The sequence below is a fragment of the Pseudonaja textilis genome, chromosome 2 (genome assembly GCF_049901715.1).
Source record: "Pseudonaja textilis isolate UNSWEBS1 chromosome 2, rPseTex1.2, whole genome shotgun sequence".
NCBI lineage: Eukaryota > Metazoa > Chordata > Lepidosauria > Squamata > Elapidae > Pseudonaja > Pseudonaja textilis.
In genome coordinates, this window is record NC_141991.1 from 223,230,952 (window position 1) to 223,256,379 (window position 25,428).

The 25,428-nt window shown below is 35.0% G+C and overlaps 3 protein-coding genes across 5 annotated transcripts in view; 1 reads left to right on the forward strand and 2 right to left on the reverse strand.

Moving 5' to 3' along the window:
* OCLN (occludin) overlaps window positions 1-25,428 on the forward strand; it is a 389,915-nt gene that overhangs the window by 247,517 nt on the left and 116,970 nt on the right. The gene's annotated exons all lie outside the window — the stretch shown is intronic.
* FAM151B (family with sequence similarity 151 member B) lies at window positions 8,399-15,726 on the reverse strand. Its single transcript, XM_026718545.2, has 6 exons — window positions 15,242-15,726; window positions 13,646-13,771; window positions 12,125-12,275; window positions 10,188-10,396; window positions 9,298-9,433; window positions 8,399-8,633 (listed from the first exon to the last, which is right to left on the reverse strand). Exons 1-6 carry the CDS (start codon window positions 15,309-15,311, stop codon window positions 8,486-8,488), a joined length of 840 nt encoding a protein of 279 aa, XP_026574330.2. The 5' UTR covers window positions 15,312-15,726; the 3' UTR covers window positions 8,399-8,485.
* ZFYVE16 (zinc finger FYVE-type containing 16) overlaps window positions 19,485-25,428 on the reverse strand; it is a 29,267-nt gene continuing 23,323 nt past the window's right edge. Inside the window, exons 15-19 of one of the 3 annotated variants that reach the window (XM_026718424.2) lie at window positions 24,421-24,583; window positions 23,178-23,283; window positions 21,932-22,093; window positions 20,940-21,107; window positions 19,485-20,266 (exon numbers count right to left, since the gene is read on the reverse strand). In XM_026718424.2, the coding sequence (XP_026574209.2) occupies window positions 20,943-21,107; window positions 21,932-22,093; window positions 23,178-23,283; window positions 24,421-24,583 (596 nt within the window). In that variant the 3' untranslated portion in view covers window positions 19,485-20,266; window positions 20,940-20,942. Of the gene's footprint in view, window positions 21,108-21,931; window positions 22,094-23,177; window positions 23,284-24,420; window positions 24,584-25,428 lie in introns of all 3 variants that reach the window. The other 2 variants (XM_087927121.1, XM_026718418.2) reach the window with 2 other exon arrangements.

A 25,428-nucleotide genomic window follows, 5' to 3' on the forward strand; every position in this document is an offset into this window, starting at 1 on the left:
GTAGGTTTTACTTCCAGTAAATGGGTAAACAAAGTCCAACAAACTGTCCAAATCATACATGGTTAAAGCAGGTAGTCCAACAAACAGTCCAAATCATACACGGTTAAAGTAGGTAGTATTCAATACAATCAGTCCAGGGATAATCCAAAAATGAAGTCCAGTATCATAAACAAAGTTCAGTAAATGGAGTTTGCTAACAGGTTGCAAGACTCACAGCAATCCAAGCAGAACAATGATCAGGCAAAAGGCAATAGGGAAATGCAAGAAGAGAACAAACCAGCTTTCTGGCTCCATCTTATGGCTGTTGGAGGAACCTCAGCCAATCACAATTACAGCATTCTCTTAAAGATACAACAGTATTAAATGACTATCCTGGTTTATATATTGCCAACCCAACTGTTAGGTGACTATCATTGCTAACATTCTCCCCTTTGGTAGAACAATATATAAAACCTTACAGTCCATATTCCTCACAGCAAGCCTTATGTTTTACAGTGCATTGGGCTTTTGTAAAATGATCTGCGATGTTATTCTCTGACATGCAATACTCCAGTGTAATCATTTTACTTTGAACACATTGTCTCACATTCAGATATCGTAGATTGGTATGTTTTGATCTTGTCTTTACGGCAAAATTGGAAGCCATCTAAATTGCTGATTGGTTGTCTTCATATACAACAATAGGTTCCTTTAGATTAATTCCCATATCTATCATTAATTGTTTATAACATACTAAGTCCATACATAATAGAGACAAACATGAGAATTCAGCCTCCATTGTTGATAAGCTTAGATGTTTTTGTTGAATAGATCGCCATCCAATTAACACCTTTCCAAATAACACTACAGTACCTGACATTGATTTCCATGTAGGTACGTCTGTAGCGAAACTTGCATCAGCATATGCAGTTAAACTTAGTTCATCCTTAGGCTCCAAATATAATGCATAATGCATTGTTTGTTTAAGATATCTCAACACACGCTTAGCAGCTTGCCAGTGCCTTTCAGTAGGCTCAGCATTAAACCTGGCTAATTGATAGACACTATATGCTATGTCTAGCCTAGACCAATTACTGAGATAGGATAAGCTACCAATCAATAATTGATAAATGTCTTTATCAAATACAGGACTTTGCACATCACTGTGACTAAACTCCTGGCTCATTGGTGTTTTAGCCAGTTTACAAAGTTCCATTTTAAAATTCTTCAGTAACTGGTTAATTTTATCTGCCTGTGAGATTTTGTAGCCTCCCTTAGTTTTATCTATTTTCAAACCAAGATACTGTTTAATCTCATCTAAATGTTTGATTTTAAATTTCTTTTCTAACAGTGAAATAATCCCAGTAGCTTCTTGATCAGTCTTAGTGATTAATGCTATGTCATCAGTGAACAATAGCAACAATGAAATTACACCATCACTTTCCTTTTTGAATAAACATGGATCAGCCATGCCAGCTACAAAACCTATCTTTGTTAATTCCTTCACTATACATTGATTCCATTCATAGCCTGATTGCTTCAAGACATAAACTATTTTTAATCTCCAGAAATCAGTTTTGTTATCAGTTTTTATCCCCAAAGTCTTCTTTAAATATATAGTATGTTGCAATGGTGCATGAAGACATGCCATCTCCACATCTAAATGGTTTATTGTGTATTTTTAGCTGCCTAGACTAATGCTGCTCGTAATGTGGTAGCCTTCAGATTAGGTGCAAACACCTTGTCATAGTCGTTGGCTGACTGATCGAACCCTTGCGCTACTAATCTGGCTTTATGGGTAACAGTCCCATCTACACCTGTCTTAATTTTATAAATCCACTTACACCCTATGGCATGCTCACCTGGTGGTAATCTGACATTTTCATATACCTCCAACCTTTGTAAGGATTTCAGTTCCTTATTCATTGCTTCCTGCCAAGCAGAATGATCCTTAGCAGGATACAGTTTCAGTTCATTATAGTTAGTAGGAACTATATTTACTTGGAATACTATACTAGCCTGATATCTATCTGGTGGTCGTGTTACACGGGTTGAATGTCTAGGTAACTCAGGGCTTACTGGTGGACTCTCCTGTTCCACCTGCTCCTGTTCTTCTTCCTCTTCCTGTGCCTGTTCTTCCTCTTTAATGGCTATTGATGGTTTAACTATCTCATCATTAGAAACTACTTGGGTGTCAATAACAACATCATTGTTAGATTGCTGTTCTAGTTTATGCCATCCAATATGCTCAAGAAATTTAGCACTAGCGCTACAGTAAATATTAGCTGTGTCTGGATCCCAAAATCTAAACTATCTATGGTTGGCCTCATAACCTACGAAAAATAATTTCCTGGCTCTATTTTGCCCTTTCAGTCTTACTTGTGAGGGAATATGCACCCATGCTGGAGCTCCAAATGTGTGTAGATAACTTAAATTTGGTTTTCTGCCATGCCACAAGTGAATGACAATTCACCAGTTGTTGTGTTCACCACATCGTTTAACACATGGTTGGAACACATTATGGCTTCACCCCATAGTGTTTCAGACAAACCTGAATCAGATAACATAGTGTGAGCCATGTCTTGTAACGTTTGCCCTCTTCATTCTATAAACGAGTTATGTTGTGGTCTGTAAGATGCAGAACGCTTATGTTCGATACCAGCCAATTTTAACATTGTTTGGAATCTATTGTTAATAAACTCAGTCCCGTTATCAGTTACTAATGTAATTACCTTATGTCTCATTTTTCTCTCAGCCAATCAGCCAATTAAAGAAATGTTGGAACATTTCTGTTTTGTTTTTCATTAGATAGCAGAAACCATAACGTGAGTAATGATCCATTATACTCAAAACATAGCAGGCACCTCCCAAACTGGGTTTCTTAGGACCAATTATGTCAGCAAAAACAACCTCTAAAGGTTCTTTGGTCTTAAACCCATTCAGTCTGTTTGTTGTAGTAACCTTGCTTTTCTCCTGATTACAGGCATTATAGTTTAAGTACTTGCTACAGGGTTTTAATTTTACTCTCTCTGACAATTCAACAGTTTGTTTCAGCATTTTGAAATTAATGTGCCCCAAACATCTATGCAGTAAATGTATACATTTGTCATGTGGCTTAACATTGTTATAAACCGAGTTAGCCATCTGTAACTGGTTATCATGTATAACATATAAATCATTCTCTAAAGTAGCAGTAACACTTTTACCCTCTTTTTCTATTGTATAGTTATCTGCCCTAAAGGTTACTACATAACCAATATTAACTAAAGCCCTTACTGATAAGAAATTAAATTTCAGTTTAGGTACATATAACATAAATGCTCATTTACACATGAACAATATGCAGTACCTTCACCAGTTGCTTTCATTTTCCATCCATTTGCCAGTGATACATGTTGCTTGCTCATAGACATCTTTACAAACCTGTCTCTATTTCTAGTAATGCACTGCGATGCTCCACTATCAACTACCCACAACTCATTGTTTACAGTTGAATTGCTAGACATAGTTAAATTAACATTCTTCTTAGCCTTCTGGTGATTACCAGAATTCTGTCATTTTCCCTTCTTACAGAATCTAGCTATATGTCCCCTAGCCCCACAAGAAAAATATTTCCTAACAGTATAGGCAGTTGAAAACAAATCCTCTTCTTGTGGTTTTTTCACTCTCAGTTGGTCTCTTTCCTGCCTTCTTCTTGCCTCTTCTAATAATTGTCCAGTTATCTCAGTCAATGTCAGTTCCTTTCTGGTCAGGACTTCCAGTGAAGATACGTAATCATAACTTTCATCCAATGAGGAAAGAATGATGTAAACTTGATGCAGTTCTAAAAAAAACAGTTCCTTTTCAGGTAGCTCTTGAAAAGTTCTTTTCATGAAGTTCAAATGAGCTACCATATCTCCACCTTTCAGAAGACGTGCTCTAAACAGTTTATGTATAAGATGTATGTGTGCACCTACACTGTCATGAACATAAATCGTCTTCAAATTCTCCCAACACCTAGCAACAGACTCTTCTCTATGAATATGGACTAGCTGCTGGTCACTCAGTGTTAGTCTAATTATACAAAGAGCTCGTTCGTTGTTCCATTTAAAGTCAGCTAACTTTTTGGCATCATCCTCATTATTTGGATCCCAAGCATTCACATCCGGTGGATTCTGAACTGCAGCCCATAACCACTCCCCACGCAGAAGTAGACTGCACTTCATAGACCAGGAAACATAGTTTATTGCATCCAACCGGATTATCAGTGATAGACTTGTTGACGGGTCTTGTGCCATCTTTACCAGGACAGTAACCCACAATTAAACAGTAAACAGCTGTCTGTATATGGTACTGCATATTCACACTAACTCTCAGTTATCTAATTCTGGTATGAACTGAGCCCATAACTAGTGTTGAGGTATTCCCCATTAGGAGAATGAGTGCACCCAGGGAAATGTAGTGAGAGTGGTGTTGAATAACACACAACCAGCATACAGATACACTGAATAGTAAAATGTAGCTCCATCTTAAGGCCGTTGGAGGAACGGTCAGCCAATCACAATTACAGCATTCTATTAAAGATACAAGAGTATTAAATAACTATCCTGGTTTATATATTGCCAACCCAACTGTTAAGTGACTATCATTCCTAACAACTATTACTACTGTAATTACTATTACATTACTATTACTATAGTATCTCATTACTATTACTCTAATAGTATCTACCTATTGGTGTTGTCCTTATACAACTCCCATTACTTTTCAGACAACTATCATTAGCTGCACTAATTAGGGGCAAACCAAGGAACAGGAGAGCCAGATGAAGAAATTTATACCAAAATTAGTTAATTCTTAAAATACCAAAATACCAATTCTTCCAGAACTGTCCATTGGTCAATATTGTATGCTGTGCAATAATTTCAGTATGCATCCAATAATTATCAGGAAATTGTTGTCTTAATCAGTGTAATTAGAAAAATCTAAAGTATACAGCCTGGTAAGAAATTAGTTTTGCTAATAAATTTGCATGTTGATTTGATACATGTATTTTGAGCTGCATTATTTTGTTATGGTTTAGTATTGTGCATAAACTCAGTTCTTTCAGGTCAAACTCCATTATATATAACCTGTTCTAGATTATAAATTTATGTACAAGGGGTCAGTCAATTTGTCTTAACAACATGAAAGAAATTATATCTAATATATGCTGGTAATTATTGAAACAGCTTTTTCAGAGTTCAATCACAAGATTATGCAGTATAAAATTATAGAATTATTATAGTTTCCTTTATGTATCTTCTGATACACCCACAGTCACTGACAATGTGAAACAAATAGCGTGCATTCTGAAACGATTACATTTTTTTGTTTCCAACCTCAATACAAGTTATAAGATAACATGAAAAGGGTTTATGGAAAATATTTAAATAAATGTAGTTAAACTTCAGTAAAAGCCTCTGTGATTAAAAAATTGGATAACGGAGAAAATGAAAAAAGGCTAATATCCAATTAAGATAAATTACATTTGAAAGGGGAGACTACTGTATTTACTCTCTGCAAATACTAAAAAAGATTGGTTCTCTGACTGAATGAAAAATGGAATAACTATTTTTCAAACCACTATTTTAAAATGGAACCAAATCAAAAATGTTCATTTGTTGTAGTTTCATTAAAGTATTAATTATGAATTGAGGCAAATAAAAGATTTGCGTATGCACCTTTCCTACCAAAATTTGCTATGGTTCATTTTACTTTGTTAAATTGTAATAATAGTTGATAAATGTTTTACTGCTAGCTTTATTTTTTCCTTTAGATTATTAAGGTCAACTGTAAGAGCAGTTTCAGTCATATATCATTCCATTTAAATGAAAAAAAGGCATATACATGAAATACAATTTCATTTACTATCAATATCCTTTGGGGAAAATATGTATTTGTGTTAAAGATTTGGGTTTGCTTGGGTAAGAACCGGTGTGCCCTCAAGTGTGTTTCCAGAATATGTTAAACATACTAGCCAATCACAATTTATCCTAGCATATTTTACCAGTAGTTCAGTATAACATGGGAATCCAGGACACTGAAATAATTTATTGAACCAAGACTTGGGATAGGTAGGAATGGAAAGATAATGTGTATAGTATATAATATGTGTACAATACAAAGACAATCTTAAGAGTCATTTGTGGAGAGATCATTTAGGATTGTAGACTATCTCTACATGGACATTTTTCTCCTAGGAAATTAAATCAGAAAAGATGAGATGGGATATAAAAGTGAAGTCTCCTTCAAGTCAAGCTTGACACTTGACATGCCCATTTTGTTTCCTGGGGAAAATATAGGGGTGATTTATTCTGTCTTCTGGGATTTTGGGGTATTGTTGAAAAATAAAGCTCTGCTTCTATTGTTTGTTTTAAAGCCAGCCAGCCATTACTTCTACTCTTTGCTTAGATATGCTCTGTGGAAAAACTGTACAGCAGAGGAGAAAGGGGCCTATGATCATCTTCAATAGACCTTAAATTGGAATAAAATAACAGACTGGCAGAGATGTCAAAACTGTACAATCTCTATACAAACTAAAATAATTGATTTAAGATTCCCCCATCTGCCAGGCTCCTATGAAAATCTGCTATAGGTTTTTTCTAACAGTTGGAAAGTCCACAGAAGGAACATATTCCAATGACAAATCAACTTTCAAATGTCTGGGGACTATTTTGAGGGGGGGAAGGTTTCCAAAGCTTTGATACTACCCCACCCCCAAAGCAACATTATAAATATCATATTAATAATACACTAAGATATTTAAGAATTAATTTTATATTTAAAAAATGTACGGTACATGCTTCTCAACTTCATGTTTTGAGTTCTTTATAGCAATTATTGCACAGTAATGATATAAAACTGAACAGCCTAGATTGAATTATTTTGGAACACATTCTTAAACTAATGAGGCCCTTCTGCATCAGTTTGCTCCATATTAAAAAGCACCACCACCACAGGAATAGACTTAACTGTTTTTTTTTAATGTATCTGTGGAGGATGCCTCACTAACTCTTAAGCAGGAGATGGATGTCAACTGTGGTTAAAAGTCCTGTGATTAAAAGCCCGAAGTCAAATAACGCCTATATGCCTTAGGGCAGGGGTGTCAAACTCAAGGCCTGCAGGCTGGATCTGGCCCATGGGGTGCTTAGATTTGGCCTGTGGGGCCACCCTGGACACAGCGAAGGACCAGCCCATGGTGCCTCTGCCAGCAAAAATGGATCTTAGGAGGGCTGCGCACTGGGAGAGCACTGCAGGAGGCCTCAACACAAGATGATAAGCTGGCCATGTCTATCCTGGTGACACCCACCTGGCACCCCTGAGATCAAACACAACCCTGATGTGGCCCTCAATGAAATCGAGTTGCCTTAGTGAGTCACTTGAAATAGCTGGGAAAACAACTGTTAACAGGGTAATTACATATCCCTGAGGATGATTTGGCAATGTTTGTGTTTCCATGTAAAGGAGTACAGCCTTTATAATAGTAGCCCATGTGCTAGACACACACCACATCTCCTCCTAATAATGCCCATTAACATCTCCAACTCCTTTTTTTAGACAAATTAATGAAGGGAAGTGCAGAGGCAAGGCTTTTCAAGTTCGTGCTCCCCCATCACTGGATATACTAAGGCTTAGAGATAGGTACCAAACGTAAGATGATTTATATGACCAGTTAATAATAGCATACTTTCTATATTATTAAAGAAATGCTTAAGTGCGCATTATGATATATATCTTGCATTTTGTGTAGAATTGTTCTAGAAATTTTCTGCTTGTATGACAAATATGAGAAGTATTAGTATCTCAGGGGAACTTGGAATCTGTTGCTAAAGTATAGAGTTACCCACAGCACTAAGCCATGGTTTATTGGTGAAAAAAATCTGTTAACTTTATAAAGAAAAACAAAATACTATTGTGGCTTAGATTGTATCAATCTATGGTCCAAGTCAGTTAAATATGTAGCATGTTATATTTTGCCACAATTTGTGTCAGTGTCAGTTGTCTAAACCAGAAATAATCAAATTCTATCTGCTTTTTACTACAATCCCCCACATTCTTTTGAATGCTGCAGAGAGTGAATGACAGTAGGTTTCAGTAAAGTTTTTGAAAAAACTTCTTGCTGTACAAATCTCACTCTGTAATGAGGATAAATAAACTTTGCAATTTAAAGTAGATTTTAAAAGTTTGATATTTTAAAAAATGCAACTATAATCTTAGTTTTGCCTTTATTCCTGCAAGGGGAAATAATTTCTCCCATAATCTCCCTCCATTTATTTCCCTCCCCTCCAAAATTCCATACCATTAATAAGATCAACTTTTGCAGAGGCAGAAGAAGGAAGCTGTGGAAGGGAAATGGATGAAAACATCCACTACAATAAGTACAATTGTATTCCATCAGTGATAGAAATTTACAATTCAATTTAATGCATTTTTTTCACTTAAAGCCTAAATATATTGTTGATTGGACTTTTTTATTTATCCTTTTTTATATTCCTATGGCTTTTCTGAATTCGGAATTTTGTGGCTCCAAGATATCATAAAAAACTCTACATTTATCAAAGCTGCCTCTGATGAAGAGTAAATCATCTACAGAATATTCATCATCTTTTCCAGTCCAAATGGTTAATGTGTACCTGGAAGAAGAATCACCAAAGTTGAATTACTTCACAAATATCTAACAGATATTTAGGTATCTACCTATCTAAAATACGTATTGCAATAAAAGTAAATGCCAAAACTTCAATTGTGTTATAAATATTGTTTTCACATGATGGATCTATCAAATGAAAGCTTTCTGAGGAAAGTGTTTCACTGAATCCACATCATCAAAATTAAATAAATAAAAAATTGAGAAGCCTTATTAATATAATGGTTGGTTTCAGACAATCATTTCCATCTTCATAAATCATGGGTCAGAGTTTTGAGGTGGGGTTGGCTTAAGGCCATAAGGAAGATGAGGCTGCATCATTTGGGCAGAGAAGCTGAGGAGGTTTCTTTGTGTTTGTGTTTACTAATGATAAGTCTATTTTGGTGCATAGTTGATGGATTTGGTATATTTCCCCATGCAAAAATGGTGGTACCTTGCTATTAGTTTTCAGGATCTATAGTCAGACTCTTAAAACCATAAAAGGGGACTTGAGGATGGCTGGTTAAGGTACAACAAAAATAGAAAATGAAAATGAAATACTCCTGTATTAGCTTTGTTGAAGCAGACACTTTCTGGTTTGTTAATTTATTTTAAATCATTTGTAAAATCTTTTATACATTATTATAATATTCAGTTAGGGCACATCATACCTGTTTGATTGCTGTAGTAACCACAGAAGTTCAGATTTTGACCGACAGACCAAATCAGCTCTTGCAGCAAAAGTGATTGGCTGAGTACAATCTCTACATAGTTCTGCCATTTCTTGTACCATGGCTAGACTATAACCTAAAGAAGGAACAAATGCTATAGTATTCAGACATGGAAGCTGAATTTCTGATAGGTAAACTGTCGATCTCTAATTAAAACCCTTTTTTACTGGAATGAGGAAGAGATACGAATAGGAAAGAGAAACTTTGATTCTTGCAAATTGCTGTTCTTCTCTGCATTTAAAAAAGATAAACTGTAGTGTAACATAACTGAAAATATCCAGAGTATCCAATGTTTTTGTAAAAATGATGAATATGCATTACTGCCACTCCACAAACTCTGTCCCTTTTGTACATGGAAGTGACACCAAAGTGACATGATAGCTTCTGTCAATTCAGTACAACATTTTAACTCCTCCTGCCTTCCTACAGATGCTGCTGTGTATAATATTTTTCAAAATATACAGTACTATAGGTGAAGGCTTTAATTGTAATGCCTTGCTGTAGCCTTTGAAATTAATGTTACAGTTGTGGGAGCAAAGAATCATTTTGAAATAAATATCAGCCATGTCAGATTTATATGCATGTCCTGAAAATTGCACAAGTAAAGGAGATGGGGAATCATGATTGTACTAATAGTTTTTCCATCTTGGTTATGAGTTGAATTTTAGTCCTCTATGTGCAGTGACCTCAGTATAAAAGATCACCTTTTATACAAACAGCTACCTAAAAATGTCTTACCCTGATTGCAGGACAAGATGAATTGCACATATATATATGAATTTATATGAATCTATACATGAATTTAAAACATTAGCACAGGCTTGCATTACCTGTATTGCATTTTGAATTAATTCTCCCAGTAGTCCATCCCAAAGATAAAGTTACATCTGGAAAATATGATATCACCGTGTCCAGGAATCCCTTTGCATCTACAGGGTGATTTCCTTCAGGTCCTAGAAGTATGTCTGCATTAATCCAAACAGGTTGCCTAAGATGCAGGTCTCCAAGAAGCTTCATTGAGGGATTCACAGCTTCTAGACTATAAACAAGCAATACATTTTAAAGTATATGGTAAAAAGATATGTATTTTTCACTGATTATCAAAATACTGGAAATGCAAATTTGGCAGGAAGAAAGGTTTGGGGTTTTTTAAAGGTTTAAATTGAAGGAATGGTTAATAGTAAAATTTGGTGGTTTAAACATGCAAATGTTTAAAAAAATCAAGACAATTCTCCCCATTTTTTTAATTTGTAATTTTTCCCCTCTTAATGCCCACAAAGCTCCCAAAATTAAAAACTTCCCAATTACTTTGCATTTTATATGTGGCAATAAATCTTGACTCCAAAATTTCAACATCCATATACAGGAACTTGTTTACACCAAAATTTTTTAAAAATGGCATAGCTAAGCATGTTGCTTTATTGCAAACAGAAAAAATATCTAATGACCCTGGACACTATACAGAGACAGCAAGACAGACACAATACTAGAATGTTAAGTTTGATGCTGGCAAAGGAAGGAAGAGGGATTTATTTTCATTCATGCATGCTTACTCTGGGATTTAAATTATAAGATATTTTTCTTGATTTTTGGCTTCCATCTTTGCTAATTCTTCATTTTAAAACAGACACATACATAAGAAAAAAGACCACAGTTGTTTAAAAAAAATTAGTGTAAAAAAAAAGAGTTTCAGGGTTGTAGCGCCCTCTACTGATCAGGGAAAAAAAGATTGTTTGAAATAAGTCAGAATTTTGCTATTACCGTATTTTATTTCATTTTCTTTTAAATTTTTTAAATTAACAAAATAATGAAATAGCAAATAAGGATAACAAGAATAAAATAAAAGAACTTGTGCAGTGAAGCCCTCAGTTTGTCACATGGAGGTCTGTAGTCCTTGACATGACAAGTTGAACACCAAGTCATGCATATTCAAAGGCTTATATCCACAAAGCATAGTGACACTTCATATACATATTAAGTTAAACATGATTACATGTATAGAAACATATTTTATTTGTAATGTCATTTATTCTAATTACTAGCAACTTTTTATTTTGAATTATTTCAAAATACATTAAATAATAGACAAATACTGACAGTTGTGGTATTTACTTACCTAGGGATAAGTGGAATAACCACAGGTAAGCAAAAAAGCTGTAGGAGCACCAGTGAGTTCCTACCAGCTTCCCCATTGATTTTGCTTGTAGGAAGCTGGCAAGGAGCATTGAAAATCATAATCAGGTGACTGTGGCTGCCCATGGCATCATTGCTAGGCCACAAGTTTATGAATACACCTTATACAAGAGAATGTAGAATAAAAATAATCCACATCTACAACTTGTGAATGGAAAGATAGAGACAAAAATTGGCTAATTATTATACTATTACGCTATTACATGTACTACCATATAATAGTAACTATTATATGAATGTTCTAGACATTAAATGAATCATTAAATGAATTATTTGCTGGTGTTGTTTTGTAAAATATATTAAATACTACCCATAAGGCTAATTCTTCCCAGTCAAAATTTTGGCATTAGCCAGTTATCTTATTTTAGCTTTTTATTTCTAGGGTTTTTTTCAGCACTTTACCTGAAAAGTAATACTAAAAATGCAATTCTTGGCATACTTATACAGATGTCATTGCACTTCATAATGTATGTTTTGGTAATTGTTTGACCAATAATTCCTTATTCAATAATATAGTGGTTAATTATTTAAAGTCTAAAAGTGTGTGTGTATGTATGTGTATTTCCAAAATTACCTTTTAAAATCAAGCTTGATCCCTTTGTTGGTGTTTTTAATTTCATTTAACCATTCTTTGAGTGAGTTATCACTACTTGTTTCAGGCGGATGAGCCATGACTGGGTGATTATCGTAAAGGAGGACATCTGCTTCTATCATGTGAGCAGCACCTATTTCCAAAACAAAGATGGAAATATAGCAATAATGTTGTTATATCTAAAAAGTCATTTGTAGCAAAACTTTTATTTCCTTCTACTTATATATATATCACATGAGAACGAATAAAAGGAGCTATGAGGAACCAATTAAAGAGTCATGGAGATAAATCATTAAAGAATCATCAAAAATTGATTTTATCCTTTTTCATCCTGGGGTAATTTTATGAACTAAAGATCATAAGAATAATTTATCTCTCCCATGAATATGTATACATTCTAATCACATTAAGTTGTCTATTGGGAAGGCAATAGAACAACTTAAAATATGAACTTTAAACATCTATTGCTTTACAATACAAAATAGTAAAAGAATTAGAAATTGCTCAGAGAGCAGCTAACTGGAAAAAAACTCAGTTCTCTCTGCTTTGGGTATCAAATCATTTGATTTCTGTTTTTAGTACGGGCAGTTTAGTTGCTTATGTCAGACCCAAGTTGAAAAACAACACAGTGAAATCCAATGAAGACCAATTCTTTATTTGCTTATTCTGAACCTCTTCTTCCCTCTCCTCTGCAGTCTCTTATCTTGGGCTTATTTGTACTCTTTGGCAGTGGATTCACAAAGGAATGCCTTGCTTTTTCAGTCACTCTGCAATTCGCTTTTTCTTCCTTCGAAGACTGGTGCGGTAAGGGAGTTAGTCTGATGCACGTTTGCTTTGAACAATTTTGGATTAAGTCTGCTCAATTTGAAATATGAAATATATAATAGAGGGTGGATTTGCAAAACATACTAATCAAGAAATTAGTGAAACTAACATGTTATGCAAGTTGGGATTAATTTTGACTCAATACATTGTATAATTAGAGAAAATTAGATTGAGTGAACCATGTTTACTTTGGCTAAATTTTGACTCAATACATTGTATAATTAGAGAAAATTAGATTAAGTGAACCATGTTTATCTTTACTTTGGCTAAAACTATTATGTGAATATGCCACATTGTCATCTGCATTTTTTGCCTGGAAAAAGGTTAATGGTGGGGTATATAAGCTACATAAGCAAAATGGAACAAATGCACTTCACATTGTACAGTATATTTTTCAGATTTTTGTCTCCAAGCATACATGTTTTTTCCTGATGGTACTGTCAGGAAATTCAGCATCTCTTTAACAGATTACTTTTAAAAAAAACCTGATTCCCTCTAAAAATATCCAGCCACTTCCATCAAACTAAATTTAATGCTCTTGTGATTTAACTCTGCTCTGCTGTTTAGAATTATTGAAATAAAATATACTGTTGTACTCTATTATGAAGTACAAACACAATAAGAAAAATTAAATTTTCTTACCTGGTTGACATTCAAGTATTATTTTCCAATACTTACTCTGTATTGCCTCTTTCATGTGTTGCTTGCTGTTTGCTCTGTGATACCAAATGATTTCAGCTCCATCTCTTGTTTTAATTTGCTTGGTGTTCAGAAAATAATCCAATATATTTTGACTCCAAAATCCTATGTGGAAAACCATGGCAGAAATAATTTCATACAAGAGACCTGTTTGTTTTATTTCTGTTCTATTTTCTATTAATTTATTATCTACTGCCTCAGAGAGCAGAATCAGAACCAATGGGTTAAAATGATTTCCAGATTGTATGAGCTGTCAGCCAGTGGAACAAGCGGTCATACAATGAATTTTCTTTCACTGGAAGTCTTCAAACAAAGGTTCCATTGTTATTTGTAAGAGATGCTCTAGCTAGCATCTCAAACTCAGCACTTTTAAGATGGGTGGACTTAGCTACCAGAATTCCCTAGTCAGAATGCTGGAAGTTGAAGTCTTTCCTTCTTAGAGTTGCTGAGTTTGAGAAACAGTGTGCGAGCAGATCCTTCACGTCCTCTAGAACAGGGGTCTCCAACCTTGGCAACTTTAAGACTTGTGGACTTCAACTCCCAGAATTCCTCAGCCGGCTCTAGAACAGTGTGTTCTCATTATAGTGTTGTGCCAGATTCAAGGTATGACTTGGTAAAAATACACAAAAGAAACAGAGATTGCCTTAAGATGATGATGATGATGATGATGATTTACTTTATTCATTAAACGTGAAACTCAGTCAACCGAACATTCAAAAATGCATCACAAATACCATTGACTGGTGCTAAAGGTTGATACAGGTTGCTGCCAGTGTCCTAAGTATCAACCAAGTACCTTCCTAAGATGTACAGTTATTATTGTTGTTGTTATTGTTGTTGTTTATGTTTATTCAGCTGAACAGAGATTGAGCCTCTTTTAAAGAAAAGGAAGCCAGTAATGACAAGAAACAATAGGATCCATGAGATCTGCAGTACAAACTTAATTTCAGAGACAATGAATGATAGTTGAAACTGCCTCAGCCCCGAAAACACAAAAACAACTTAAGAGTCCGATCTGTTTCAAACTGAGCAATGTCAACTGGGAGAAAGAGAGGGAGGGAGGTGTCATAGTGTATTCTCCCTCCGGGCAATAGGTGATAAGAATTTTGCCCACGCCTGGACACGGGGAGGAGAAAGGGCGCCAGCTTCCCTTACTCACTAACAGGGCACAGGGCAGTCAACATGAGTTCAACGTGGTCCCTGGGTGTCCCTAATCCCTTCCTTCTTAACTTTGGGATGGAAGTCTGCCTAGCAAGAGGCTTTCAAGGGCTGAAAACATCTTGTGGCTTCTTTTCAGTCTCTGCTGGGATTGTTGCATGCTTTATAGCGCATGTAATAAATTGTTCGGCTACTATTTGGTTTTAATAGCCCAATGTAAACGATCAGGTCGTAAGAGCAACCTCAGTAAGAGATCGCACCGTTTAGCAAACCAGGGGTAGCTCTACACATGGCTACACCCTCTAGAGCAGGGGTCTCCAACCTTGGCAACTTTAAGCCTGGTTGCCAAGGTTGGAGACCCCTGCTCTAGAGGTCTCCAAGCCCAACTCGTAAGGGGGGGAAAGGAAGAGCGGATACCTTTCGGTTCGCCAAGCGCGGATCCTCCGGCGCCCGCTCCTCCTCCTCCTCCTCGTTCGTCTTCTTGCATGTCCGAACGCGGGTCTTATTCAGACCCCTCCAGCGCCCGGCAGAGTTTGCCCTTTTGCTTGTTTTGAGGCGTGCAACCGGGGTTCTCTCGGCCGCATTGACGCGGCCTTCCGGCAAGCGCTCCGCATCAAAGCTCGCCGAGTCCGACTTCCGAGGGCTTTTTGCCCGTCGCCCGCCTCCACGTTTGCTTCCCGCAGAGCGACGGCGAGGCTTGCTCCCGAATTTGCGTCGCTGCTCGTATGCTATTCTCATCTGGCCTCCTTTGAAATCTGCGGTTTGGGATTTATTCTTAGCGGCATAGCTTCCGTCAACCAGATTTAGGTCTGATGGATTCGTCTGAATGCCAGCTCCCAACTGACAGAATTGGCGGCATCTCTATGATGCATCCGGGCTTAAATCCCAGCTCAGCCAAGGAAGCTTCAGAGGGATACGCGCATGGCACCTGCTGCCTTTTACGGATTGACTTTACCGTAGTTGACTCCAGTGTTTTATGGAAATGTAGAAACTGAACCCCTAAGTAGTTTCTCTGCCAAAAAAAACCCCGTATTTGTAAAATGTGCTTGATAGTCTATGATGATTAGTAAATGATTCCTGTAATTAAAACTGTAACCTGCATCTTTGGGGAAACCTCCCCTTGCTATTTGTAGGAGGGCGTTATGCATGCTATATTTTCCAGTTGGCTTATTTAATAATTCAGAGTGAAACGTGCCAGATACTGTACGAAGCTTGTTGCAAAAGAATCAAGGGACCCAGGATCCTGCAGCTAATATTTGTTGAATACTGCAGAAGGCAAGGGAGTTTGACAAAAATGTCTATTGATTTTATAAAAGTTTTTAACTGTGAGGACATATATGAAAGCATACAAGTATAAGGCTATCCGTGCCTAGTGAATAAAACATTGTTAGTATGTGATGGCAAAAAGTGGCAAAGACTGGTTCACTGCTTACTTGCCCAATTAACCCCTGCTTTTTCAGGCCACAAAATAAACAATCATATAGTGGCAGGCTCATGTGTTATTCTAGTTTTACTTCGAAGATTTGTATGTCTTGTATCAAGTACTAGAGTGCAACAAATCCTACACATCAGACTGCAAACCAAACTAAATAGAAATAGCAGAAATCTCAGAATTAGTCTAAAATTTAAGTATACATTTTAATTTATTAAACACAGATTGAGATTTTCTTGCCAAGGCTTGAAAGGCCCCAGAATAATTTTAAGTTGTTTTGAATTTTAAATATCCTTTAATCTTTAGCAAATCATTGGCATCATAAAATAGAGAAGACAAGAATGTTTCCTTTGACTATAGTAAGCCTAACCCAAAGAGAATTAACTCTGTGGGGCGTGGTGTTAAATCTGCTTCCAAAGCATTTTTTTAAAAGTTTAGCATAACATTTATAAATCCTTGAGCTGAATGAAATATTTAAAACCATAGATTTGGGGTAGCTAGAAAAGAAAAGGGAAGATACATTAGGGTATTTATTTCACATTCCTATAATTTGGAATCACAGCCTGAGCTACCTCCTTACGCTAATCAGTAAAGAATCACAATTGCTTGGTAAGAATGTAGCTACCTTAAATCTTTAAAAACAGGGAAATGTATAATCCCACATTCGTGAATAGAAGGAAATTTTGAAGCAATATTTTGAATTTGCAATGCTTAATTAAAGCTATACTTAGGTTAAAAACAAGAGACAGACATTTGTGTCTTTGTTAGAAAGCCGCAGCAATCCTGGCAAATGATGATTAAAGTATTAACAGTAATATGTTTGGGAAAAAAATGCTAGGGAACTGAAGTCCAGAGTGAGTAGATTATTCAATGACCAGAAGACCCAATTACTATGCAGTAGTTCTAGATTTTTAAATGTTTATACCAGTGAAAATATAGTCAGTTTTTTTAAAATACAGTCATAAAAGTATTATGAGAAGTGCTTGAAGAAAGTACAAGGAACAGTAGGAAATAGCCTATGGCAGACCTAACACCACACAAGATTAAAACAAAGAGAGTGAGAAAAAATGGGGAAATACATGGTTAGGCAGAGAACAGCTGGAACATGGGCCAAAAACACCACTGGGTCAGAGGAGTATGTGACTAGGCCAACGATTTTGGTAATTTCAGCTAAACCCCAGAAAGATTTTGAGGAATAAACCTAATACATTATAAAATATTACAAGGTAATCATAATGATTGAATTGATACAGTGCTGATTTAACTTCATTTACCAAATAAATCATAGTTCACGTAACAAAACCAAATAAACCACATAATAACAGAGTTCTCACCACTCAGTTAATGTACCATCCATCCATCAATACATAGCAGAAAATTATGCTGTTGTGACATTTGTTGTTTCCATTCCTGGCTCTAGTCATTTTGAGTGATAATGCCTAACCAATTTGTACATACCTTGAAGTCATCTTTGGATGGTTCCAATCCACTTATGAACTGCAGCTGAATTGTAGGCAACAAGGGGGGAAAAAGATGTCAAAGTCTTGCCAGAGGCAACAGAGGGCCTCTATGTAAGGCCATTTAACTTTCTTTTCCATCTACCTGCCATATCACAATAAGCCTCAGAAGTAAATTCCAACATAGTGAAGGAATACTTTTATTTAAAGGAAAATACCAAGGTTCCTTTAGGTATGTAAAATTAGATGTGAAGTTGTTGCAATCTTACGTTTTATTATCTATGCTTTCAACAGTCATAAGTCTGTTTTTATAGGTTATTCAGCAGGTTTACAGTAATATGAAGTAAGATATCACTCCAAATTTTAGTGAACAGAAGGAGCCATTAAATTAACTGAAACATTAATTTAAAAGAACATCATAATTTATACTGAATCAATGGATCAGGCTTAGGCTTCATTAAGGCATTTGACAAAGTATAATTCTTGGTAAGCATAACAGCATAATTCTTGGTAAGATAGAACAATGTGGGATAGACAATATGCCCCCACTAGATGAATTCACAGTTTGGCTGATCAACCACATTCAGCATTGGATTGAAACAACATCTACATTGAGGGAAGAACGTGGTAGACTACCTCAAGGCTCTGTCATAGGCTCAGTACTTATTAACATTTTCTTAGGTGATCTGGACAAGGGGATAGAAGGGAAATTCATTAAATTTGCAGACAACACCAAGCTGGGGGAAAGAGCCAACACTGCGGAAGATAACTCAAGATTCAGAAGAATCTTGGCAGACTTGAGCATTGGGCCCAATCCAACAAGGTGCAGTTCAGTGGTGAGAAAAGTAAGATCCTTCACTTAAGCACAAAAGCATCGATACAGAATAGACAGTGTCTGGCTTAACAGTAGGTACTGTGAGAGGGATCTGAGAGTCCCAGTGAATTAGGTATAAGCAAGCAGCGAGCTGCAGCTGCCTAAAAACTAATGCAGTCCAAAACTGCTTCAACTGAAGGACAGTATCAAGATCATGTGAAGTGATAGTATCGCTTTATACTGCACTTGTGAGATATTGCATATATTGTGAGTATTGCACTTGTGCAATACTGCATCTGGTTCTGGCCACCATGATACAAAAAAGATGCTGAGACTCTAGAAAGAATATAGAGAAGAGTAACAAAGATAAGGGTCTGCCTTATCTGGTCTACCAAAGAGAATAGGGGTGATATTATAGCAGTCTTCCAGAACTCGAGCGGCTGTTATGGAGAAGGGGGAGTCAACCTATTTACCAAAGCATCTGAAGGCAGAACAAGAAATAACGGGTGGAAGATCGTTAAAGAGAGAGCCTACTGAGTAGTAAGGATAAATTTCTTGATAATGACAGCAATTATTCAGAAGATGTGGGTGCTCTACCACTGGAGATTTTCAAGAAGATATTGGACAACAATTTATTCACAATCATATAAGGTCTCCTGCTTGAGCAGGGCCCTTCCAACCCTATTATTCTATGTTGTTATAATCAGTGCTATCAAGAGCTGTTATGAATACCTTTTTAAAAACTGTTAAAAACAGATAAGGAACTGATGAAATTTAACTGAACTGAACCATTAAAATAAAAGATGTATCTAAGTGATCTAAATAGAAAAATTAAAATGTTGTTTCTGGATTGTTGAGCTAAATTTACAAAGTTTTTGGTAATCTTTTTGTTTATATAGTAATACTTATATTCTAAAATAAAAGCCTAATGTTAGTATTTATAAAAGGATCATCCTCCAGAGAACAAAAGTCCTTTTAACAGAGTAATGCTTGGTGTTATATAAAATTGTGTCTTAAGAAGTCATATTTATACATTATGGATTAATACTTCAAACATTTAACATTGTTCATATGTTCATATGTTCAACAGTAGCAGAACAGAGAAACAGATGCACATTTAGTATACAACAAATTTACAATTCTTGATACAAAGGAGTACAATGTTTTCATTACAATGGCCCATGGGACTAGTTTATTGGAGTCTTCTGCACTTCCGTGTCTTTATTCTGTAATTGTCGAATTTCTGAGCAATAAATTGCATTTGTAACTGCAGTTCATATACACATCTAATGTCAAGGCATTTAGTTATAATTAGAATATTATATATTTGCCATTATAGGAATATAAGTATAAATAATTCAAAGACACACTGACATACAATTTCGTACAATACACAACAAACAGCAACATTATGCAGACATTATCAAACTTGAATTAGGTTACTCGAGCAGTAATCTCAATTATTTTTCTGGTACATAAATGCTTACTTATTGAAAATAACTCATTACAAAAATAAGACTTATATAAAGAGCCTCAAGTATTTTATGGCAAACGGTTCATGAATATTCAAACGAATACATTGTTCTCTCTGAACATAAACAGGGATATCAATAGGTCTCAAAAAGTAGAGAAAGGAGCACAGACAGGCTTCGTGCCTGGTTTACTGCTACAGGATGACTACTTTAAGGGTCATCTGACTTCTTATTCCTTCTTGGAAAATCCAAGAAACAATTGTATATCTGAGCACAGAAGAAAACAACATTATTAAGTATTTAATATAAAAAGTATTCATTTTATGTTCATTAAAGCCATTATAAATATATAACAAAGTCAGCCATTAAAATGGAAACTATTGTTCCACTAATAATATACTTTAAAATATACCAATATTAAAAATTTATAACTTTATAAAATGATCACAAAACATATTGGTTTTGTCATAATGATAATTATACTTGTAGAAACATATTCAAGATAGGATAATTATGCTAATATTCTCGTAATTAACAGCTTTTGTATCTGAACTTAACTATGGAGCAAGAAACTTCTACTCCATTTAAATATGATAATTAAAAAAAAACACACAAAATAGTTAAGAGTTCACTAGATTTACCAGTAATTGCAAAGAATATTAAGCTTATCTGTAAAATAATTCCTTAATCACACATGCTAACTCTATTCCTTCCTTGCCTTAACTGTATTGAATGCAACATTTCAGAATATAAAAAAGTGTACAGCTTGAATTAATTTTTTGTTTAAGTAAAGATGGAAAAACAGCTTTTAATTAAATAAAGCTCTCTTAGAAGACTGCTAAATCATTGGCATAAAAACACTTGAATATTTCATTCATAATATAATGTTTTTGTATTGGTCAATAGAGCAATTCAGTTTATTACATTGTAACATACTTGCCAGTTATATTAAAAGAGACTCATTAATGAAAAATATTAATTCAATTTCCAGTGGTAAGCTTGTAGTATTGGATATCCAGCCATGAATTACTGGAATCAAAGCGCTATCCAAATCATTTAAGTAATGCTGTGGAAGAACCTGGCCTCCAGATCCCGCCTGATATTCTACCTAAAAGAAAAAATTACTATATTAGATCCCTGAACAATTTATGCAATAGATTACTAGTGATATTCATCTTATCACACACAGAATTACATTTTAGAATATTAAAAAGCAATAGGAAACTGATCTCTTTTAAACTATACCATAGCATCCCATTCTATTTGCTGGCAATGCTACCTACTAAACAGATGCAGATGTGAAAAAATTATCTACAAAATGGATTCTGTTACAAAGGAGTTTGCACTTGGAGGAGAAATGACAAGTTGACACATTTATAAATGCTACCTAATCACCCAATTTTTCCTGTACTGGACAAGGGAGACAGACTTGCATTTTCTCTGTTAGGTAGGTTTATCTGTCATGTCTACAGATGTTAGCTAGGAAGAAGACCTGCAGGTTTTCAATACCTGTAGTTCAGGCATGTCCAACCCGTAGCCCATTGGCCACAAATAGCCATGCACAGCTCGTAATGGGGCCCAATAAGACCAAAAATTATTAATATGTGATTTTATATTATAAAACTATATTATAAATTTTATATGTGGCCAGGAAAATTCCTCTTCAACAATGAAGCCTAGGCAAGTCAAACGGTTGAGACCATGCTGTAGTTCTTCATTTTGTATGCTATCACCAGAGTCAGTTTCATCTAGTTTTGATCTAATTTGAGTAACAGTAAGTTGAGTAAGTGTTTAAGGCATCAGGAAAGAAATGAGAGATTGAGTTCTAATCCCATTTTAGGCATGAAAGCTAGCTGGATGACTTTGGGTCAGTGGTGTAACTCTAAATGACTAAGTTATATTTAAAGATACTGCGACATTTTAAAAGCTTACCATATCGGCATCCATGGAGACTCTGAGGCCTATCTTGTTCATTCCATTATTTTTCAGTGTTTTGAGATGCTTTCCAAGTGCAATATAAGAAGCCAATGCAATTTCTTTAGCAAGCTGATGAACACTATTGTGTAGCTCGCTAACATTTGACAGATAGAATACCTAAAGTATTAATTTTAAAATTAAAACATTAAGATTAGATTTTGAAGGGTAGATTTCCCTTCAAAACTAAATAAGATGATACAGCTTTTTTTGAGCAATTCATTATATATTCTAATCACTAGAAATATACAAGAGATAAATATTTAAACAGCGTTACAATGGCAAGAAAGGACCAACATCACAAGAACTATTTTCTATAACGAACTGATTTAATATTTAAAAGAGGAAATTATGAACTTTCTAATAGGCTCTCCTCACTTGCTCTTTTATGCTACTGCATTTTGCAGCATTCCCAACTCCTATACCACCTCTCCCATCCCTGATCATCAGACTTAGACTGCTATTAGTATAGTTTCTAGACATGTTTCTAATATTAGAAATACAGCTACAATTGTTAAGGGAAGGGAAAATAAAGAGGTACTAAGAGTTCAGTACCTGGACTTTAAAGAAGGTATATACTGCAGAGTTGTCAATTTCCATTTTTGTTTAGTATCGTTATACCCTTTTACTTACCATTAAAGCACTCATATTTAGAATACAGAAATACTGTCTTTTTCAATAAATCAATGGACAAAAATGTTTATAATACAATAATCATTACAAGAATGAGGGTGGCAGAATCATATGAAGAAACAAATATGAAAAATAGGAGTAAGGAACATAAATATAGGAGGTGTTCAAATTATGAAGCCTTTTATTCTATTGGCACTGTATCAGAGTGAATAATGTCAACTTTAAAAATGAAAAGCGACTATCCTCATTTATTTATGGGAAAAAATTAGATCTTGCTTGTCATCATCAAAATACCAATGGCTGAAAATTTCAACTTTTTAGATTTTATGTCTGGGTATTTTGGTGCTTTTGGGGTGGAGGGGTGTAACTTTATCTTTTTTAGACGAGTGATCACTATAATAAAGCCTGAACAGAATCTTCCCAAAGAAAACTGTTTAATTTAATGGACAAAATGAGAGATGGGAGTGCAGATGAAAACAGCTGTATGGTTAATAAAGTGTTCTTTTACATTCAGAAGACATTTAATAATCTAACTTGCATAGGCTTTTCTTTAAAAGTAACGTTCACTTACTTCTGTACATTTTACAAGTTTTCCATCCACTTCAAAACATTCTTCTTGAACTATTTTTTCACTTCGTACTCCTTCCATAGATTTCCCATCTATTGGGCTTGTAATTCTATGATGCAAGGTTTAAATTATATTATTTGGACTAATCAGGTTATTCCGATATGCTCAGAACATCAGAAGCTAACTCCAAAAGAACGTACTCCAAGCATATCACCCAAGACATCCCAGCTGCCAAACAAAAGCAAACCAGCACCTTTAGGCAGCAGCTAAAAGCTGCTGAAGATGAATTACCACTTTAGTAACATCGCTAAAGATATTATTTCATACACGACAAGAAAAGTTGTGGGTAAACCATTGCAATATTTTATCAAGTAAACCACATGGATAGATAATATACAGGTAGTCCTGGGTAATTGTTAGCCCTATTTAGCACTTGCTTGAAGTTACTGCAGACTGAGAAAGTAACTTTATGACTGTTCTTTGAACTTAGAACTGTTTCTTTCCCTGTGGTCATGTATAGATGTCTTCAAATTACAACAGTTCATTTGATCCTCATTCAAAGTTACAACGGCACTGAAAAATGTGACTTATGACCATTTTTCAGTGATGACCTTTGCAGCATCCCCATGATCATGTGATCAAACTTCAGGTGCTTTCCAGCTGATTCATATTTATGACCGTTGCATGTGATCACCTTTGGAACCTTCTGACAAAGTGAACAGGAAGCCAGATTCATTAAGGAAACTTATCAACTGCAGTGATTCACTTAATACCTTTGGCAAGAAAGGTCGTAAAATGGGGCAAAACTCATTTAACAAATGTTTCACTTAACAAGAAGAAATTTTGGGCTCAATTGTGGTCATAAATCGAGGACTACCTGTAATTGTTATTTTTGTGCTACGCAATTGCTACATATTTACAATAATCACCATTACACAGTTATGTAATTGCTAGTTGTGTGCTGCCCAGCTGGGTTCTGAAAAGGAAAATCAATGGAGAAGCTGGAAATTATGATCACGTAATGTTCTCATTAAATGATTGTGGGTGATTTGCTTAACAACTGCAACAGAACTGATATTGTAAGTCCAGCACGGTCATATGATGTTTTGCTTAACCACACTTTTGCACTATTTATAGTGTTTCGGTCAGTTTCCAAGTATTAGCCATTTTACAAAGAACATTGGCATTTTGCAGAAAAATCTTAACACATAAGATACTTTTGCTTAGTAGAATACACAATAAATACCTCATGTTTGTTTTCTCATCGTTTTCTATCCAACAAATGTCTACATATTCTCTGAAATCTCCTGAATCCACTTTCCCACATGTAATTCGAAAGTCTTTTTTTTCACTCAGAGCTTGACGCAAGCCCTCCATAGTTTCTGGAGTTATCTGTATCATTATTCCATCTATGAAGAAACACAACTCTCTTAGTAAACATAAAACCCAAGTTATGGATTTTTAACAACTGAAACTGCTTTCCATTGAGATTTACCAGGTGACAAAACTATCACAATGAGGCAGAAGATCCAGTCTGACATCATTTTGATTAATGCCAGTAGCAAAGATTATCAATAAAACATATAAAATGCAGAACTTTTGCCAAAAGAATATGTTATGTCTTTTTTTTTTTAAAGTAGCGTAATCCCGGGTTACATTTCTTCGTACAGGCACAAATTCAATTTCATGCTCATTTTTATGTTCTATTCCATATCTTATTACTGTTTTACGTTTTCTGCATAGCTTCTCCCCTCTTTTAATTTTCTCAATTTTATTTTAATTATCTCGTCTCAATTCAAATCATTATATTTATATTTTTTGTCTGTCCTGTTTCAATTATCTATTATCTTTTCTCATTAAACAAAGTTTCTCCTGTAGTTACCGATTGAAGTATGACGCCTTTATATCTTTTAAGTTAATCCATTTAACTCTTATTTTGGCTTCAATATATACCCTAAAGTTACAACATTCAATATAATAAATGACTTCCAGTTGGATTCTGCTTGGTACATTCTTAAAATACACACTATATTCTTAAAAAAAGAAAAAATTATAAATATAAGTAATTAAAACAACACATTCCATTCCAATTCAATTCTATCATTAATGTTAATATTCATTAAAATCTTAACTTCTTTAACATTACTTTTCAACTAAATATCATACTTCCATGGGAACAATTATAAGCTTCCCATAATTAATTAATTATTAATTATTATTAATTTCCATAATTATTTGTATTTTTTGTGAAAAC

Excerpts from the sequence above, each read along its gene's own strand:
- FAM151B (XM_026718545.2), bottom strand. The coding sequence starts at position 15,311 with ATGCAAGAAGACGAACGAGGAGGAGGAGGAGGAGCGGGCGCCGGAGGA. Across the intron at positions 12,276-13,645 it reads CATGAAAGAGGCAATACAGA|GTGCTGCTCACATGATAGAA; the intron begins GTAAGTATTGGA and ends TTTTGGAAATAG. Across the intron at positions 9,434-10,187 it reads TAATTCAAAATGCAATACAG|GTTATAGTCTAGCCATGGTA; the intron begins GTAATGCAAGCC and ends TTCCTTCTTTAG.